General features: G+C 39.6%; 1 protein-coding gene across 1 annotated transcript; it reads right to left on the reverse strand.

Moving 5' to 3' along the window:
- Positions 1–815: 815 nt before the first annotated feature.
- Positions 816–9813, reverse strand: LOC121360769 (cysteine-rich venom protein-like). Its single transcript, XM_041480844.1, has 7 exons — positions 9802–9813; positions 4431–4562; positions 3132–3222; positions 2584–2729; positions 1830–1924; positions 1154–1242; positions 816–943 (listed from the first exon to the last, which is right to left on the reverse strand). The coding sequence occupies exons 1-7, from the start codon at positions 9811–9813 to the stop codon at positions 816–818; spliced, it is 693 nt and encodes a 230-aa protein (XP_041336778.1).
- Positions 9814–20270: the final 10457 nt, after the last annotated feature.

A 20270-nucleotide genomic window follows, 5' to 3' on the forward strand; every position in this document is an offset into this window, starting at 1 on the left:
GACTGGTTTATGTGATAAAAGAGCTATGGAAAACCAGAACCCTTTCAGGAGCAGCTGGAGGTCTGGTGGGACACCCAGTGTGGTGCAAGGTTAGTGGGAAAGAGCCACAGGAATAAATTTATAATTTATCACCTGCAGGCAGATGTAGCAGAATTTTTGTGATTAGGTCAGAGGAAAAGTCATAGATACAGTGTGTGCCTCTTATTTTGTACAAAAAATTACCTTCCTTTTTGCTTTGTACTTCTTTTCTCATCCACACTCACATGAAGTATAAAAGAACCTCAAAATACCCATAAGGAATTTTCCAAATTAAAAAAACCCCACCCCATTACTTATAAATAACTTTAATTAAAAGCTCTGTTTGTGAACTGGTGGTAGATCTTGTGTTTATTTGGCAGGAAGACATTCCATTAACAATGAAAAAAAAGTTAACAGAAGAAAATTTAGTGGTATGTAACGAATTACGCCAAAAAACCTGAAGTGTTTTAAAAGTGGGTTTCCTATTAAAAAGAAATAAATCAGTGGCAGATCCACTTCAGAGAAAGACAACACATTAGAAAGTAACACAACACAAAGAACAACACAAAGAAAGTAACACATTAGTAGCTTAAAACATGATTTCCACAAAACCTAAAATAACATCAGAGGTTATTTTGAGCTACTAGTCTAATTTAAGACTGAAGTAATGGTCAGATTTCTGATAAAATTACCTACAGGTGAATCTGAGCAGATGCACTGAGAGTGAATACACTTTACAGTGGATCCTACTCCTTCCTTAAAATCTCTCTGCAGCTGTAATGACACCCAGCAGGACTTTAGATGATTTGGGTGGTGCATTTGCAGCTTGCAGGACACTTCTTCTTCACCAGTGAGTGGCTACAGCCAAACAACATTTTCAGATTTTTGCAGTTTCCAAGGAGGTCTTGATACTTGCAAGGGTTGGCTGAAATAAAAGAGAGAGAAGCAAACTCATGAAATACCATGTGGAAACTGAGCTCTGGTTTGATGATTCTGCATTTTCCAGAAATTCCAGTTGTCCATATAAACTTTGTCCATATAAACATGTCTATATCAACTTTGTACTTTTGCTCTGCTATTAAAATGTCTTGAATATTATAGAATGTGTTTTATCAAGGAGAATGGAGTAACTTACTGCAAAGTCCTTTGTCACAGTGGCCAGGACAGTCAGCACATTTTGGTCCACTTCTGTAAGGCATAGCTATTTGCATTGGGTTATTTCCTCTGAAATTTGAAAGAATTAGAGGAACAAAATTAATTGATTGATTGTATATGTATAGCATTATCTGATAAAAATGTATGTGCTTCCTAGCTCTGCTTCTCTAATAGATTTCAACTGATTGAGGTAAAAAATCACAGAATCATAGACTGCTTTGGGTTGGAGGGGACCTCAGATATCATTTAGCTCCAACACCCTGCCATGGGCACCTCCCACCAGACCAGATTGCTCCAAACCCCAGCAAAACCCTTCTGAAATGCAGTTTTTACCTGTGTGAATATTCATTTTCTGTTGGCTTCCACTTTACATCTGATTTTCTCCTTTGTGATCAAAATTACAGCATGGTTTGTGCCTAATACCTGATTCTGACAGAGATAAACCCTTGTTCATCTGCTAAAATGTCCCTAATATCTCTTTCAATGTGAAATAAGACAGATATTGATATTCAGCTTGCAGCTAAACCCACGATTTATATTGGTATTTTCAAAAGTATATATGGTTAAAGTAGGTTGCAATTATTTCATCCTGTAGCCAAGGATGTTTTGGAAACATATCCATAATCACCGTGACGGAGTAAGAAGGCAGTACGTACGCAGGGCAGTATTGGCAAACGTAAAAGTACTTGTATGGGCCTGTGGGACAGTAGGAAACTGCACATCCCACCTTGTAACTGTTGTACCAGATTAGCTGTAGATTAAAAAACAAGAACATTATTTCAGAGTGAATTCTTGTAAAATAACCCAAAATTTCCTAACGTAACAGAACAAGAAAATATTTTCTTTTCCTTTCATTTTTTTCTTTAAAATTTAAAATTCTTTTTAAATTTAAAAGTCAGCTTTTAAATTTAGGTTTAGCTGTCATAAAGAATACATAAAAAAATGAGTTTCCTCCAATTTCTAAATGTTTTTGAACACAGTTTCTGGCAGGACACTGAAGCACTGAAGTTGAAATTCAAATATTTTCATCATAGGGTGTTTTTTTTTTTTTGTTGTTTGTTTTTTTTTTTTTTTTTTTTTTTTTTTTTTTTTTTTTTTTTTTTTTGCTTTGGCGCTTCTTAATCACGTATTTCAATTCCTGCATAGAAAATATTCATTTCTAAATTAAAGGTTTTTCTACAGACTAATGTTTTCTTTTTGGACAGCTCTTCCAAAATACTGGTTCCATTGCCTCCTAATTAGACAGAGAAGAATTTTAGCTTATCATTCATCTTTGGATCAGACTATGAATTATAGATAGTAGTTTGATTACATTGATAATTTTTTCCTGATTATAAATAACTCCCAGCTGGCTCAAGTGTACTCCTGTGGTTTTGATGTATCCCTGCAGTTTGTTTCAAGTCTCCATACCTGAGTGTAGCTCTCAACATTGACATTTTTCGAGATTGCTCCATATCCATACTTGAAATTGGAGGACTGACTGTACCACACTTGAATTGCATCAGCCCATGTCCTTGGGTAGGTTGACAGTAACACATTCTCACCACAGGTGACACCTGGAGTAGAAGTAAATCTATTTTATTAGGAGAGAAGCAAAGGATAGAGCAGGAGGTGGGACAGAGGGGCTGTAGCTATATGCTAAAAAAATGCCTATGATGCCATTCACTTTCCCCTGTGATTTTAAGGACTTGCAAAAAGTTGTCTTTCAGAGTGTTTATCTGGCAAAAATTATGGTTTTGTTTAATAATCACAGAATCACAGAATGGTTTGGGTTGGAAGGGACCTAAAGATCATTTTGTTCCCACCCTCCTGCCACGTACAGGGACACCTTCCATCTAATAATCCTAAAAAGCTATTCTACAATAGATTAAAGTCATGCTTATTTCTATTTCACTTTCACAGGGGTCATCTGCAATCTGTCATTAACCCATCAGCTCAGGCTCCAGGCTTGTCAGTACCATTAATAACTCTCCTGTCTCTTGGACTGACTTTCATCCCACACTGATTTGCCCATTTCTGAGCATTTTTGGCAGTTTTGTCACTCCACACCTGAAAGACACAAAGGAAGAAGTATCCAGGTCACTGACAGGTTAGTGCAGCCCATGAGAAAAAAAATAAAAAAAATAAGGAATGGCTTGGATGTTGAGTGCTGAATGCTCCCATGGCTTTCAACAGAAAGGAGTTGTGCTGATTTACTCTCCTGGGGCACAGAAACCACATTTCTTCCACTCTTAAAAGTTTCAGTGAAGGTTATCCCAAACAGTTCTATCACTCAGTCTTGATCTTCAGATGGTGCTAATTAGAAGGGTTTTTATAACATACTACTCCTTTCCTTCATCTTTGTGTTTGAATGAACACTGCAGGGTGCACTGGACTAAGCGGTATAAATCTGATTTTCAGCCCAGGTGCCGCTGAGTTGTAGAGATTAACATCAGCTGGGCTTTGAACCTGGGGAATGTTTCAGGCCTTGCCATGCAGGATTAACCACAAAGCACTGACCAGCTCATCTGCTTGTGGTACAGGGATAACAAGGATATCAAGGGTGACAGGGATGGGAGAAGTTTTGCAGATCTAGGTCTCTTTTGTCCTGACAGTGTGAGATTCAGAAGCTGCAGCTCCCCCTTTGCTTTGCCTGCGCTTTCCTTCATCCAGGGTTTGTTTCTCTTCTTAGATTCAGAGAATCAGAGATAGTTTGGGTTGGAATGGACCTTGAAGGGTCATCTAGTCTAAACCCTGTGCAATGAGCAGGGACATCTTCAATCAGACCAGGTTTCTCAGAGCCCCATTCAGCCTGGTCTTGATACATCCAGGGATCCAGGGGCAGCCACAGCTTCTCTGGGCAACCCGTGCCAGGGCCTCCCCACCCTCATCATAAAAAATCTTCTTTCTATATCTAATTTTAATCTACCTGCTTTTAACTGAAAACAATTAGCCCTTGTGCTATTGCAAGAGGCCCTGATAAAGTGTTTTTCCTCATTCTTATAGATCCCCTTTAGGTACTGGAAGGTGCTCTAAGGTTCCTTTGGATCCTTTTCTTCCCCAGGCTGAACACCCCCAGCTCTCCCAGCTTGGCTCCAGAGCAGGGGTGCCCTTGGAGCATCTTGCTGGCTCATGTTGAGTTTCTCATCCATGAACATCTCCAAGTTCTTCTCATCAGGCTGCTCTTAATCCCTTCATCCCACACCTTCCTTTGATGCTGGGTTTGTCCCATCATTTCTTTTAAGAGAAAAGCAGGCTAGCTGTTATTCATAGCTCACCATCTTCAGCATGTTCCTGGCTGTGGGAATTACAGATCTCCGTATTTCATTGTGTAGCTCAAGGATCTGTTTTTCATTTTGAGATTTAAAATGAGGAAAGGAGAAACCTTTCACGCTTTTATACGGAAAACCCTGGAAAAAATAACAGTGAAGGTCCCATTTAACAGAAATATAATAAACAAGATAAATTATGAGCTTCTTGTCACTTTTTTTTGGCCAACTGAATCTACACCAATAACTGGTCTCATAAATCTTGTTTAACTTAAGACATTTATGGTGGTAGAAATTACATCTCAGCCAGTAGTTTTAGGCTGCAGCTATACTCAGGTAAAGGAAAGTATCAACTTACCACATGGTTAACCTCAGATTTATTGAAGAAAATTAAGTACTTTCCTAAAGTACTTGTTTCTTTTCATTCATTAATAAGAAGATCTTGATAAGTAGCTCTCATGCTATTTATCATGCTTAGCAGATATGTTTCAGACCTAATTCATTCTAGGAGATTTACGAATCAGATTTCTGAATCTTAAATTATTCATTTATTTATGAAAAATGTATTTTTAAAATTAGCCCCATGAAGGGAAGAGTATTTTCATAGGCAGGATCACAGAATGATTTGGGTTGGAAGCTCAAAGAGCCAGTAGCTCTGAAGCCCCTGTCTTATACAGGGACACCTTCCACTAGACCAGGTTGCTCAACCAGTACATTACTGCTACTACTGCTAATAATAGTAGTAATAATAACAATAATAATAATATTACAAAAATCTGTATGAAATGAGAGTTCATCTTTAATATGTTAACATATTAACAATACTTGCACCCCATAATTATAATTCTCCAGAGACCACAAGATCAGACTATATCAGGACAGATTTCTATACAAAGGAGTCAGATATGGGTGTTTTGCAGAGATGAATGTTCCTACCTGTCCATCAGATTGGTGTAACAAAGCAGCCAGGAGAATAATTGCAGTTAGTAGATACATTTCTACAGGAGAGAAAAAAAAAAAAAACCAAAACAAAAACCCCAAAATCCATTAGTCTCTTTTGCATACATTTTATGGCATAATGTGATATGTGAGCAAGATAAAAAACTGTTGCAAAGTAAAGCCTGCACAAAGAAGTTTATTTTAGTTGATCCTGAATATGGATGTGCTGAAACTCTGCATAGGCACCACTGCCTCCTACAGAGAGAAGACTCCACCTTGCTTGGAAGCAGGGGCTGTAAGTAGCATAAAATTGTGTGGTATTTGGAATAGATGGATCAGCCCCCTTTTGACTCCTTTATTCAAGATATCTTGAATTTGCAGCATTTTCTTCATGTCTGCCTCCCTTCTATAAAAAAGCCCATAAATGTGTTCAGTACTGTCACATCAGAGTGCTTCTCAAGCCCCATCCATTGTGTGATTTGGTGTTTTGGAGTGGAGCACTGACCACAGTCTCCATTTCTTTCCCCCTTCCCTGTTTCCTCATTAAATCAGCATCATAAAGGCTCAAGCAAATGGTGGTGATCACCTCAAATTTCATCTAACTCTTAGACATAAAGAAAACCTTCAAATACGATGTTTTTAACAAATAGTGTTGGCTACTGCACTCTGACTCCTGAGGCACCTCATGCAGCTGTACAGACACTCTGAAACCCAACCTTACAAGCAGGATGATTTTTCTGCACATCAAAAGAAGCAAAAGTTATGTATCTTTGTATTGATGAGGATATATGGGGGGAAACGTCTTTTTGGTTATTAAAAAGGTGTGGCAAAGTCCCAAGGAAGACTTTGAGCTCAGCAGGCTGCCTTAAACCAGACAGGCAAGAGGGAAATAGAGATAACAAAGCCCAACAAATACAAAATGCCTTAGAACTGGCCTCTCAGAAAAATCCATGGTATGAGCAGGATTGGTCAATAGAAATCTAGGAAATTCTGCTTGATAGGGAAACCGTAATTGTTAAAAAAAAAAAACCAAAAAAGTTATCCCCCCCCCTTTAGTTTAGAATCACTACCCCTTGTCCTATCGTGTCATTCAGATATTCAGTCTTTATCTTGTTTTCCTGTGATTTCATGAGGAACTCATTTGCATGAAGTAGAGGAATGGATCTCAGTGATATCAATGAAGAATAAATTCTTAAACTGCAGGGATATTTTTAGACACTGAGGAGCTGACATGCCCTACTGTACACACAGAAACAAAATATTTTTGGGACTTCCCAGATTAAATACTGCAACAGGAAACATAAAATATTTCTAGATCCAGAGTTGAAGTTGATTAAATACTACTGCACATCTTCAACTGCCAAACTTTACTATCAAATCTGTCTCTTGGACTAAATGTGTTGGGCTTTACTTTCAAAGTCAAACAATGATGGTTCACAGATACAATTATCCTTCCCTTCCAGTAGTGCTCAGTCCACTAAATCACTTCTATGCTTCTGAAAAACAAATGCCAGCAACACACTTTTAGACAGCTCTACTTGAAAACCTGAGGTTTTATGAAAATTTGATTGAGTGTAAAAAGAAATAAAATAAACATTGATAGCTTCAAAACTGTAAACAAATTTCTATTTGAAAAATATGGTCTTTATGTTTAATCCTGGTGTTTCATTCCTCAGGATAACCTTTCTCCTGCCTTTTGATACAGCTTTCAGGGCATAGCAAGTATGAAAGTTTGGCAGAGTGAGAATATTTGTCTTTTCAGTTATTTTGATATATTTTTCGTCTACTTTCTCTGACTTTACCTCTTTAAATTTCATTAGAGTAATAAATTCACTGTTCATTAAGGAAAGGTAATCAGCTTATTAGATACTACAATATATATTAGACATTTCAGCAGCATATATACCTGAAAGTTTGGACAGATAGTTAACATTTAGAGATGACAAAATTCTGAGTTCAGCTGTACTGGTGTATTCCAATACTCATATGAAATAAATTTAACACCAAAACAATTCAAAATACATTAGAAAAGCATTTCCCATGACTGACAACCCCATGCAAAATGGATTCTTTTATGTTCACATTTCAAGGAAGAAGCAAGTGGGTCCAAGTGTTACATTTTCATCTAAAGAAATACAGGAATTAGACTCCACTGAAGCAATTTTTCATTCTTACTCATGAAAAGTGTGGCTTCAGAGAAGATATGTTTTATTTTACAGTCTTTCTCTAAGATATTATAAGCATAAATTTTCTTTCAATTATCACATTATCAATTATTGGTACAACTCAGCTATTAACTCCACTAAAATTTGTACCACAATGAACAAGAGACTCTATGGATAAAATGCCTAAGGCTGAAATTCAGTTCTGCATACATTACCTTCATCCACCAGAATCCTTCTGTACCTGAGGAAGTGGCAGGAGAGTGAAAGGCTCTCCCCAGTCCAGAGTTGTATATATATACACATTTCCCCTTTTTCTTCCTTGTCAATATTTATCGCTGATAAATGACATCAGCTTTGGGGCTGCCCATTGTGCAAAGAAGAACTTTTCTTAAGGAACAGGTGACTGAAAATGAGCCAATCATGCTGCATTTTTCTGTTTTTTTTTTTGTTTTTTTTTTTTCCCTTGTCTCAAGGGTAAGGAAAAAGAGAAGAGAAGAACTTTTCTTAAGGAACAGGTGACTGAAAATGAGCCAATCCAGCTGCATTTTTCTGGATTTTTTTTTCCCTTATCTCAAGGTAAGGAAAAAGAGAAAACAGAAGACCTGTCTTTTTGCAGAACTTCAGTGTCTAGTCTGATCAGCAAGCTGCAGTGCTAATGTGTTCACAAAATAAAAGCTTAAGTTCTGAGCTGGTTGTTTTACAGTTGTCTTTCCTGTTTCTGGCAAAAGTATAGGATAAATATTTTGATGCAGAGACATGAGTGAGCATCTTAGCTGTACACAGAACGACCTGTACTGTAGGCAACACATTGATGTGTTCTTCCAAGTTGTTCCTGAACTTCCATTTGCTGAATAAAACTAATATTCCATTAGCTCACTGAGGCTGTGACACTGGGCATCACTTTTTACCAGCACATGTAGTGATAGGACAAAGGGGGATGATTTTAAACTGAAAGGGGGCAGAATAGATATTAGGAAGAAATTCTGGACTGTGCTGAGACTCTGGAAGAGGTTGCCCAGAGAAGCTCTGGCTGTCCCATCCCTGGAAATGCTCAAAACAAGGTTGGATGGGTCTCTGAGTAATCTGGTCCAGTGGAAGGTGTCTCTGCCCAAACATAGGGTGATCTTTAAGGTCCCTTTCAACCCAAACCATTCTGTGATTCTGTGATTATTGTGCACATAACTCACCCCAGATATTGCTCAAGATTAAGTTACTGCAGAACAGCTGCAGATATTTCACATCTTCAGTCCAGGGAGATGTGTGGCCTGTGCTCTGCTCTAGTGCAGCATAAAATGGTCAGGGTTGAAAAGACCCTAAAGATCTCCGAGTTCCAATCCTCTGCCATGAGCAGGGACACCACTAGTCCAGGTTGCTCCAAGCCCTATTCATCCTGGCATCACTCTGCTCATCCTTCCTTCTTGCAGAATCTTTGTTTGCACTCTCTTATAAGGTAAAATATCCCAAAGGCAGCTTCGACAGATCCTCATTGCTCAAACACAACCTTTCTTTCTTCCTTCCATGCAATCTGTTTGCTGTCAGAAGGCATAAAGCATGTGCACATCTCCTTATTCCTTTCTTGGTTCCCTTCCTCATCCTTGCCTTTGCTGTGGTGCGTTGCACACTGAGCACCCTTTCCACCACCCTGGGTGCAGGTTGCTGCCCATGCTGCAAGTCAATATTGCCTCACTGTTCCCAGATTTCTGCAAAATTCCTGCAGCTGCCTGCTGTTGCCAGAATTCCAATATTGTATTATAACCCCTGTGCTGGAAAACACAGCTGCCTTTGTTCTTCCTTTGTACAGCGGGCAGCGCTCACGGGAAGTTGCCTCTGATAAGGTCTCCCATATCCTTCCATGTTCTGAGATAAGGGCACAGTTACTTTTTTATCTGAAGTGCTTGTGACAATTTTGATGAGACGAGGGTTATCACCACCAGAAAGCCTCATGAGACAGCTACCATAGTTATTGACTGCATTTCTGCTCACTGTGAGAGGAGGCAGTCCAGCAGCTCCAGATTCCCAATGTCATGGGAGATACTTCCATTCTTTTACCCCATCCACCCCACTCAACAATTTTCATTCATTCACTACAGTCACCTGAGCGTTATTTGTACTGTTAAAATGAAATTATGCTACTACAGGTATTTCTTTAAAGCGTGCCCCACCTGTTTGAATAGTGAAAACAATTTGTTCTTTAAAGGATGACTGTCAGATAATGCTACATTTCATGGTCTGTGGCTGAAATAACTGGGAAGAAAGAAAAGATTAATAAAACTCACATCCGGAACCATGGTACAAAGAACAATTTAGCATAGCAATTCCCACTTCCTCATGTGGGTTACCTGAAGGGGTGGGGTAATTTAATTAAAAAATAAATTAAGAATAATTCCATGGAGTTGTGCAAACATATGTATATTTTAAAAGATAAATCTATGGAAAGTTCTTAAGAAAAAGATCAGCTTGAATGATTTGACTGTGAAAATTCTCCTCCAGGCCTTGTGTAAACCTGAACTGTGAGAATCTGATTTATCTCAATGAATGAAGACAAAAATACACTTTCTTCAATTCTTTATTTCCACTGAAGCCAATGACAGTAAAAGTAGCGCTTTAGATTAAAATCCATGCGGTTCTGTGTGGTTCAGAACATTGCAAAGATCTTTTTCTTGGCTGTCATAACTCCTTGCAGACCTGACTTTGGCAAAAAAGAGCAGTACTAATTTCTTCCACACAACCCAACTCACCTTCCACTCAGGATTATTATTATTATTATTATTATTATTATTATTATTGACAGAAGCAACAGAGTCAATCAATCAAATCGTTGCTATCAGAGTAACTGTACATAAGCACAGTATAATGCGATAATGAAAAAAAAAATTGTTATCCAGAAACTTTTAGAGTCCTAGTCCTTCGCTTGAGCTCCCAGAAAGTGATCTGTAAAAAATAGGCTGTTCCTTAGAGATGGTTTTCTATATATTTCTAGAAAGTTTGCAACAAGGAGATTGCATAGTTTTCTTGAGTGATGAATATCATTCTTTCATAGTACTATTATGCCAGAAAGCTTTTAAGGTCTAACATACAAAGTTGCAGGAGGGATTTTGTGCATGTGTGTGAAGTCATTCTCACGAAGCCCAAAATGGATTAGCAAATAATTCAATCAGAACAATCATACACTTCTCATATCAAAGTTCAATATGTGCCTGTGTTCATGCTCTTTTCAATCTTTGCTGAAATGGGGCAAAGCTGAGCACTGTAAAAATGCATAATTCTCCTTTTTTAAGCATACAGGGATTGTTAATTCAGCTTCAGTAAGTCAATAGAAACATTTTCTAAATCTCTGCTGTGGAACACAAGAATCTGACTCCAGAAAAGAAATTTGGGGTTAAACTCATTCCATCTCCTGGGACAACACAATTGTGAAAGCACTTACATTTTAGCTTGAGTTTTTCTTGTAAATAGATAAAACACACCTCTGAAGTCACCTTTGGGGAGCAACATATCTAATATATTGAAAATGTTAGATAAGAATAACAGAAAATATCAGATACAGGTCAATGAGAGAGATGAGTTTCATCCCTTCAATCATATTTTTCCCATAAACCAAATAAAACAATGCCTGTTGTAAGTGAATTATAACAACAGTGTGGAAGGATACACAGAAAGTGAACAGAGAAGAATTCTGTGTGGAAACCATTAGGATAACACTATTTTTTTTCAGATATTTCTTTCTCGGTGAGAGTCTGGCGTAACCAAACCAAAGCCCAGCTGGTCCTCTAGAAAAAATCCCTTATTTGAACTACATCTGGCCAGCAGGAAACAGAGCAAACAAACCATAATGACTTTTCTAAGAATTCAAACTGACTTTTGACATAGGTGATTTATTAATTTTTATTGCTATTTAAAGGAAGTGAGAATACACCCCTTCCTCTCTAGCTAATAGTGAAAGACACAAAGCAATGCAGACCTCATATAAACCAAGACACCTTTGCAGTGCTAAGGGTGTTGCAAGTGCATATGGAAGACTTCTGCCTTTCCAGATTTTATCTGGAGCCCTGGCAGGATACCCTGGGTAATGTCAGGAAGCTGTAGACTCACAACTGAACTAAATGCTTTGAGGAATATGAAAAGCTGAGAGAATTGGGATTGTTCACTCTGGAGAACAGAATGCTCTGGGGATACCTTAGACCTTTCAGCACCTAAAGGAGAGCCAAGAGAGCTGGAGAGGGACTTTTGGCAATGGCATGGAGTGACAGGATAAGGGGTGATGACTTCAAACTGACTGAGGGCAGGGTTAGACTAGATGTTGGGAAAAAATTCTTTGCTCAGAGCTTGGTGAGGCCCTGGCACATGTAGCCCAGAGAAGCTGTGGCTGCTCCATCCCTAGAAGTGTCCAAGGCCTGGTGGGACAGGGCTGGAGCAACCTGGGATAGGGGCAGGTGTCTCTGCCCATTGCAGGGTGTGGAATAAGATGATCTTTCAGGTCCTTTCCAAACAATTCTGTGATTCTGTGAATACTAATTCACTGCTATGCAGGCATTTATGTGCAACCATGAAGCTATTAATTATATCTCTGCAATATAAATTAAGATCTAGATCCACTTTCAAATTACATTTCTATAAATACTGTGACCCAGTTGTATTCCACTCACCCAGACACTGACCTCATGAAAAGGACATTGGATTTCACAGTGGTGGCCCTCAGCTGCCCACAGGTTGGCATCATTGATGTCTGTACATGTCCCTGTCCTTGTTGCCAGATGATTCACTTCCTAATGTTCCTTGAGTCTATTTTTCATTCTCCCTTTTCCTTAGAGCCAATCTCCTCCCTTCCCTCTCATCCCATTATCTCCTTTCCTAATTCCACATCCCCCTCTGAACTTAGTTTTGCTCCTAATCTATCCAAACCACGATATTTCTGAGTGTTCCTGTGGCAATCTTGTCCGTATATGGCATTACTGACACAGTAAGTGTGAGTCACTGCAACCCAAACCTCTCTGCCATTTTCCATGCCATATTTATTGTATTTACTTTACCATACCCAGCCACTTGATGTAATTATTCTATTTTAGCCTTGATTCTTTCAGCTGAACACAAGAAGTTTGCCAGAAGTTTGCATACCAGAGCAGCAGAGTAACAGTTTCACATTTCTGCTTTGTCTGTGTAAAGAGAAATGTAAAAGTTCCCTTTTAAGGACTTTGTTGCCATGAGGCCTTTTCATCTCACAGGCTTGCTTGATGGAAGTTTGAAATATTAGATGTGTTTTGCCATCAGCACAGCTTCCATGGATTTATGCATTGCTTTTTCAATAATTTGATTCATAGTTTTTCCCTGGATCAGATGAGGTCAGTAATCAAATGCTCCCTTGGTTCCCTTTTTGGGCAGAAGTTCCATATCCATCATCCCAATTCTCTAAATGACTTTTGTGTGATGATTGTCTTCATGAAGTTGGATGTTAAAATCACAGAATCACAGAATTGCAAGGGACATTAAAGACCATGTAGCTGCAATAGGCAGGGATGAGACCCACTAGAACAGGCTGCTTAGAGCCTCATCCAACCTTGCCTTGAGCCTTGATCATGGTTCAAAGATTTATTCAATTACTTCTTTAGGAATTGGTGGAGAATTTCATCAGCCTTGACTCCCCCTCTGTCATCCACTGTTCTATTGTAGTGAAAACCATTTACATGGAGGTTTATTGAATTTCCCTGTGTATAAAAGGGGGCTTAAATTTCACTGCCTGGATTTTCTCCATGTCTGTGTGGCTTTAGAATATAAATATTAAAACGTTTTTACACTGTGACATTGTCATATGACAGACCTGCAGATTTCAGTCTCACACAGCTTCTTCTTGCTTGTCCTTTGCTCTGTGGAAAGCAAACACTTTGGGTCAGTGAAGTACCACTCCCACAGAGCCAGAGAGTGTTTACCAGGAAACTTGCCATTTGCCAAAGTAATTTTTCTTTAATATTCCATATTGCAAAAGCAGGACTTTTTTTCATCAGCTCCAAGGATACTTTTAGTGCCAAGCAACAAATCAAAAGCGCTGTTCAGGTTATCAAATAATCAAGTTAATGTATATTTACCTTGAAATAACGTCATCATCTGAGAGCCTGAGTTTTTTAGCAAATTACTACTACTTTTCTTTCTTTCTTTTTTTTTCTTTTTTTTCTCTTTCTCTCCCTCTCTTTCTCTCTTTCTTGCAGCTCTGCTGTGATACCAACTTCCACCAGTTCTGTAGACACAGATGGCTCTGATAGCACACCCAAAAACCTGGGGATTCCCAATTAGCACCTAATCCAATTCCATGGCTTTTTGAAATATTTTTTCCTTTCTACATTTAAATGTTGATGTTTTCTTTTTTAAATCATTGAGCTACTTATACATAAATCTCAACAGTACTTAATTTCTTTACTTTGCTGACCCTCTGCAAACTTTCCACCTGCTCCTTCCCAGTAGCAGGAGTCAAGTGTGAGTGCTTGAGCCCTGGGTATCAGGGACAGAGGCAGCCAAGCCCTGGCTCACATCTGGATGGAGCTCCAGATTGCAGAGCAATGGGATTAAACTCATCCTTAGAGGAAAACTCAAAGCTGACACAGGGTGTCCAGAGCAGCTGTGTCTGCCCCATCCCTGGGAGTGTCCAAGGCCAGGTTTGACAGGGCTTGGAGGAGCCTGGGACAGTGGAAGGTGTCCCTGCCATGGCAGGGGGTTGGAATAAGGTGATCTTTCAGGCCCCTTCCAACCCAAACCCTTCCTCTGATATTTTCACTGAACCACAGCCCCTGGTTGGAACTTGGAGCCTCAGGGCTCTGAAGACTTCCTTGCAGAATGAAAAAGCACAAAATGACGAATCTGGCCTTGAAATATTCAGTGTTTTGGTTTACCAGCAAGAAATTTGTATTTTCATTTGAGGAAAAATGCTTATTTTTAGTGACACTGGAGTTTCAGCTGCTCAGTTTTCCACCAGAGGGCACTCCTATATTTTCAATAAAGGCAAGTTTGGGAACAAGACAGCAGTTTTGTGTGTGCAGTACAATTTCAACTGTGAGAGGGAAGAATGCAGGAGCAGAATGACCTTGTTGCACATCTGGCAGCACTGTCCATCATCTGGGACCCTCCACTGCCTCCTGATGGGGCACAGCCAGGCTTCAGAACCCCGTGTGTGTGAGGCTGATGCACACAAAATAAATAACCAGTTCAGACACACAGTGTTTGGTATGGCCCAGTTTAATTAAGGGATCTGTGTCTTCCTCCTGAGGAGCAACAAGGCCACTTGTGTCACCAGAACTGTTACCAGATTTCAGTATTTTCCATGGAATATTCCATGCCATGCACAGTCCTGTGGTTTTATGTTCACTTATAAAAACCCACATTGTTATAAAAATTAAGTCACTTCCACAGTTGATGCAGCTTGGGTTGATTGTGTAGTTTTGGTACTCAGCAGTTTACATCAAAATACAAAGCGAGAAACTATCTGCAGTCAAATGTGTAAACACTGAAGAATCTGTTGGCTTAGCTGGACTGTGTTCCTGTCAGAGATACATGTATACCCCTATGTGTGTGTATATATATCCCTATCATATATTACAGGGATTTTAAACCCCTTTTTAGCTCTTATAACTTAGAATGATTTTCAGTAATTAAGGTAAGACCCTTGAATGAACAAAGTCCAGGCACTTTGTTTATTGATAAAAGAAGAGATAGAAGAGAAAAAAAAAATCTTTCTTTCTAAAGAAATAAGAGAAAGCATGATTTTGTGGAGATGGAAATAAGAAAAGCCAAAGCTCTGAATAAAATGTTTCAGAAAATTACTAGTTTGCTTTATTTATGCATACAAGAGTAAACCAAATTTCTGAATAGGCTCTCTCAAGTCTGAATTACTTCCTAAAGATGTATTTAATCAAGTTCATTCTTTAGTTACTGCAGTAGCTGGAAAAGGCAGATTAAGGAGGAAATAAGATTTTCTAGTAATTTGACCAAAATATAGATGAACAGGCTAAACAGATATTGGGATTATGATGCATTGAACAGTTTAGAGGTTCTAGCACCATGTGAAAAGTGACAGATTCTCACAGCTGCTCATAAACTGGTCAGGTAAGTACTTTTCCCTTCCTCTTAAGTCAGAGAGGAGGAACAGCCTGAAATCAGACTGTCACACTCAGCTCTGTTCCGAGGAAACATCTCTGTTAAACTGCACCCGATGAGACAACTCAGGGCACAGCCAGGCTGAGCTAACACAGGTGTAAGCATGTGTCATTTTTTCACTCCTTCCTTCTCACTTGTAGTTTTCCTATGGACACCTTTGGCATGGTTTCTGTCTGCCACAGTTTTTTTCCCCCTGCAGTTGATTATAGCTCTGCATTCTATGGCTGTGTAAAGGTGACTTTGGTTACCTGGTTATGTGGTGACTCCTCTTCCCTGTGCTCCAGAAAATTCATCAGCCACTGTCTTCTCTGGCCAAATCCATAATTCCTAATGTAATCAGAGATCAAGAGTACGGATCTCCTGTGAATGTGTGGTGTAGCAGATGACCTCTGTGCCTTCAGGATTTGAATGTGGGAAAACTGGTTAATCTAATGGGACCAGTCACTTCAATTCTCTGCTGTGTTTTGTGACTACTTATCTTAAATACTTTTTAAACTTCTTTTGACCCACTGCAGAAAATGTCTCAGTGCTTAACTGACTGCATCTCCACTATTCACTTCCTGGCTTTTGATCCACAACCTTTTTTCTCTGCAGACCCGTCACCTTCCAGCTCCACCCCAGCCAGGCCTGCTGTCATCAAAATCAACCTCACTGTAGCTACAGGTCTCTTGAACCTGCAAATGGTGAGGAAAACCTGTCCTTGCCAGAGCATGATCCAGACTGCAAGAGTGGCATTTTTCTCACCAGGGCTCTACTTCAAAACCATTCTCCTTATGCTGCTTTTATAGGTGGTGGAGGTACTTCAGGTCTGTATTTCACCTTTTCTTCTTACAGCAGATGCCTGAGACAGGCTGGATGACCAGATAAGGTAAATAAGACTACCTTGACATCACCAAGAATTTTTTTTAAAAGCATTATATGTCAAGTCACTTTCTATTCTATATCTCTTTCCAGGTAAGGTTGACGAAAACAATTGTTTGGGGGAGATGTAATAATATGCATGGTACAATTTGTCTGTGATAACTTTTTGGGTCTTAAGGCCATTGCTTTGGCTGTGGTCAGAAGAACTGAACTCTGCTTTTTGAACCATGTTTTCCAGGATGCTAAAAGGCCCTTGGCATTATTAACCTGTCAAACATACCAAGGCTTTTCTGGAAGGTAATGCTATTTGGTCTAAGCCAAAATTGCGTCAAGGACTAAGGTTATAAAGGCACAGAAACCTTTTCAGTGCACAGACCTGTGTTCTGACTCTCTGCAACCTGTCATTACAGACAGACATGAAAAAAAAAATTGATGGAAAGGTTTCAGAGGAAAATCTATTTTAAAAGGCCTGAAATTAAGAATCTATTCAGTCATGCCACAGAGAAAGCATTTACTTGTCCTGCTGTAGAATGCCATCAGTGACGTACCAACAGTGTGTAGGTATCTTCTGGAATACACAGGGAAGGTGTTAGACAGCAATGGACACATGATTCATCTTCTCATCAGAGTGTTCCCTTTGGAGCCTGTTTGATGGTGTCACCATGGGTATGCAGGGATGACTAAAATGGGCTGTGTTTCCTCTGTAAGAAGCAATGCAAAATCACATCTCTCCACTTCTTCAGCTCTCAACTACTCACAGCTCCCTCATGCACACATGCACACACATGTGTACACACAACTCCCATTCCTGCCTGGATCTCAGGGCTGCTTTTAGTGTGCACTGCAGTTGTTGATGTGTTTCCTGGTCATGAAGAGGGACAATAGTGCACACACCATATGTATTCCATATATGTGGAATATTCAGGCATGCTGCACAATTGCTATTTTGTCTTTCAAATGTGCCTGCTGCTTCCCCAGCAATGAGTGAAGACCCTCATTCATTTTGATATTCCTGATATTCATGAGTTTTTCATGGGCAAACTCATTTGCTTTGGTTGAACCCAGCAGCTGTGTGGTCCATCTTGGCTAAGCAGAGCCTTCAGTGCTCAACGTGTACAATCTTGTTTCATTCTTGTTAACTGGTAATGGGTGGGCTAGCTAGCAATTATGGTTTAGCCTAAATGGCCTTGTTATTTGCTGCTATTTCCTTAAATTGAGCAGAAAGGCATCCTATGCATTGTGTATCACCTCCTGGCAGGATGAGCCTCTTGCTCCCACCCACTTCCTGCAAAGCAGGTCTGATGCTGCAGTTCATGAAGTGAACAAAGACAGCAGGGGCTCAGGGGAGATGCGTTATGCAGAGGATAAGATCAGGCTCAGACACTGAGCTGCTTGGGGCGATGCATTATTAAATGCTATCTACTGATACGCTCCTTCTGTAGAAGCCGATTAATGACATCCCTCTTTATTATTCCTTATCTTTTATCTCCACCTTGTTTCACAGATGTAGCCAGCAGTACACAGCACTAACCAGAGACCCGTGGCACTCATTAGATGGTGGCTGCTCCTCACAAGTGCCATCAGACGTGCAATTCCCATCCCTGATTTTGCTAACGATGCTGGTTAACACTTTGCTGTGTCGCTGTTCAGGCAACCTAGACAACATGGTCTTGTCAGTCTCAAACTAGCTTATCTTTTACTTATTGTTTCCTTTGACACCCTCCTCTGATAAACTGGGAGATAAACACGTGACAGACCCTGCAACGTATTCCCCTGGCACTAAAATCTTAGCAGTAGCTCTGTAGAGGGGCTTCATCTAACGAGTGTTTTTTGACCTGTTTTCTCTTTTGTTCGAGCATTGCGGCTGCAGATCTTAAGGCACATTTAAACCAGAAACACAATCTAGTTTAGCTGCTCCCTGTACCTCAGGAAGTGTTGTGTCTTTGTGTGAATGTGGGTGTTTAATTCCAGCAGCTACATGGTACAGGGAATTCAAGCACATTCAGTTGCCTAAGGTCCTGCTTTTAGCTTTGATGTTGTGTTTAGAGGACAGCAGTTACCCCCTCTAAGAGAAAACTAACTGGAGGAATATTTTTCTGCTGGGTTAGTGTCCTGGTTTATGTCAGCAAGAGTTAATCAGGTACAAGAACACTTTTCTTGAAGATAGATAAAACTGCCTTGGTTACTTCTTATCCCAACCAGATATGGATTTGGTGAGGAGGGAGAAAAGGGGTGGATTAGGGAAAGGTAGCATCTTCTTAATACTGATGGTAATGGTGTGAGTCTTGTGTGACCAAAGACTCAAGGTCTGTCCCTCATCCTGAGACTGCACCTGATCCTGGGAGCTCTATGTTCACCACCAAACCATGGCACCACATCTTCACATTTTTTGTGATTTCATAATTTCCTTAGGCAGTCTGTTCCAATGCCTGATCACTCTTTCAGTCAATAAATTTTTCCCAATATCTAATCTAAACCTACTCTGGCAAAACTTGACAAAAATTTTTCTTGTCCTGAATTGTCCTGAATTGTCCTGCATTATTTCTTTCTGTGGTTGGGTGTCTCAGTACCAGCCAGGCTGTGGATCATTTTCTGCCAGGTTAGGAAGTGAGATCAGTTCAGTAAGGAGGAAATGCGGTGGCACTGGGGATGGTCTTCCTCTTCCAACCTGTGTAACCCACCTCAGGTAACTTCACTTCCACGGTGAGCAATAACAGCAAAACTTATGGGAAAATTGAAAGCAATTTTTTGATACTAAATGATAATCCCAGCAAACTATTGGCAAATGCATTATAGGCAGAGTAATAAACAGGCAGTGCCTGACACTTTAAGCTGAGAAAGTAAGAGGGTTTTTATTAACATATTACAGCGAGTGCTGGTTTGTGGACAGGCTGAGACTGAGATTAAAGGATCCCTACAGACAGCTCAGGGAGAAATACAGCTGCTTAAATCCAAATGTGTGGTCCTAACTGCCTCTGATAGCACTCTGCCATGCCTAGGGAAATCTTTAACCCTTGTGTATACTCCAGCATGGAGGGAGGAGAAGGGTTAAAACTTTGATTCTTATTAAATTGAAATAGGTCACTTCTTGCTCAGTCATTTGTTGCAATTAGCATCTAATTTGGAGATACTTTCCTCTCACGTAAATCACTGTGTTGAGCAGCCTGGGTGCCAAACAGAGGATTGTGGGTGCCACAGATGGATCTCAGGGTGCAAACCATCAGATTCTGGAGGATTTCTTGCATCAGATGTTCTCAGGCCCCTCTATGATCTTGACATGCATCTCCTGAGAAACCTGATGACTTCTTTTCCAGCTACAAAATAATAGAATGATAAGCTACAAACATATAAAACTATCTATAGATTATTTCTGTTTTTTTTTTTATTTTAAATTTCATCTTTCTTACATGTTCAGCAATCTGTTAGAGCAGAGCAGATGGACAGTGACATAAAGTCAGGAAATCCATCTGAAAATGGCCCAGTTAGAGCTAGTACAATGTTCATTTCTTCATTGTATAACACTTGTCTAAAAAGCTTATTTGTGGCTATATATTGCAGGGAAAATCAATAAGAATTATCTCCATACAAGGAGAAAAGGAAGCACCTTTCTGCTCAGATGATTAATATTTCAAGTGCAACAGTCCCATTTTTTTAAGGTCATTATAAAGGACATCAAATCTAGAGGAAGAAGAAATTCAGTTCTTTCTGCCACAGGATTTTTCCAGCTGCCATTAAGGGACATTCT

The sequence above is a fragment of the Pyrgilauda ruficollis genome, unplaced genomic scaffold (assembly GCF_017590135.1).
Source record: "Pyrgilauda ruficollis isolate IOZ18807 unplaced genomic scaffold, ASM1759013v1 scaffold54, whole genome shotgun sequence".
NCBI lineage: Eukaryota > Metazoa > Chordata > Aves > Passeriformes > Passeridae > Pyrgilauda > Pyrgilauda ruficollis.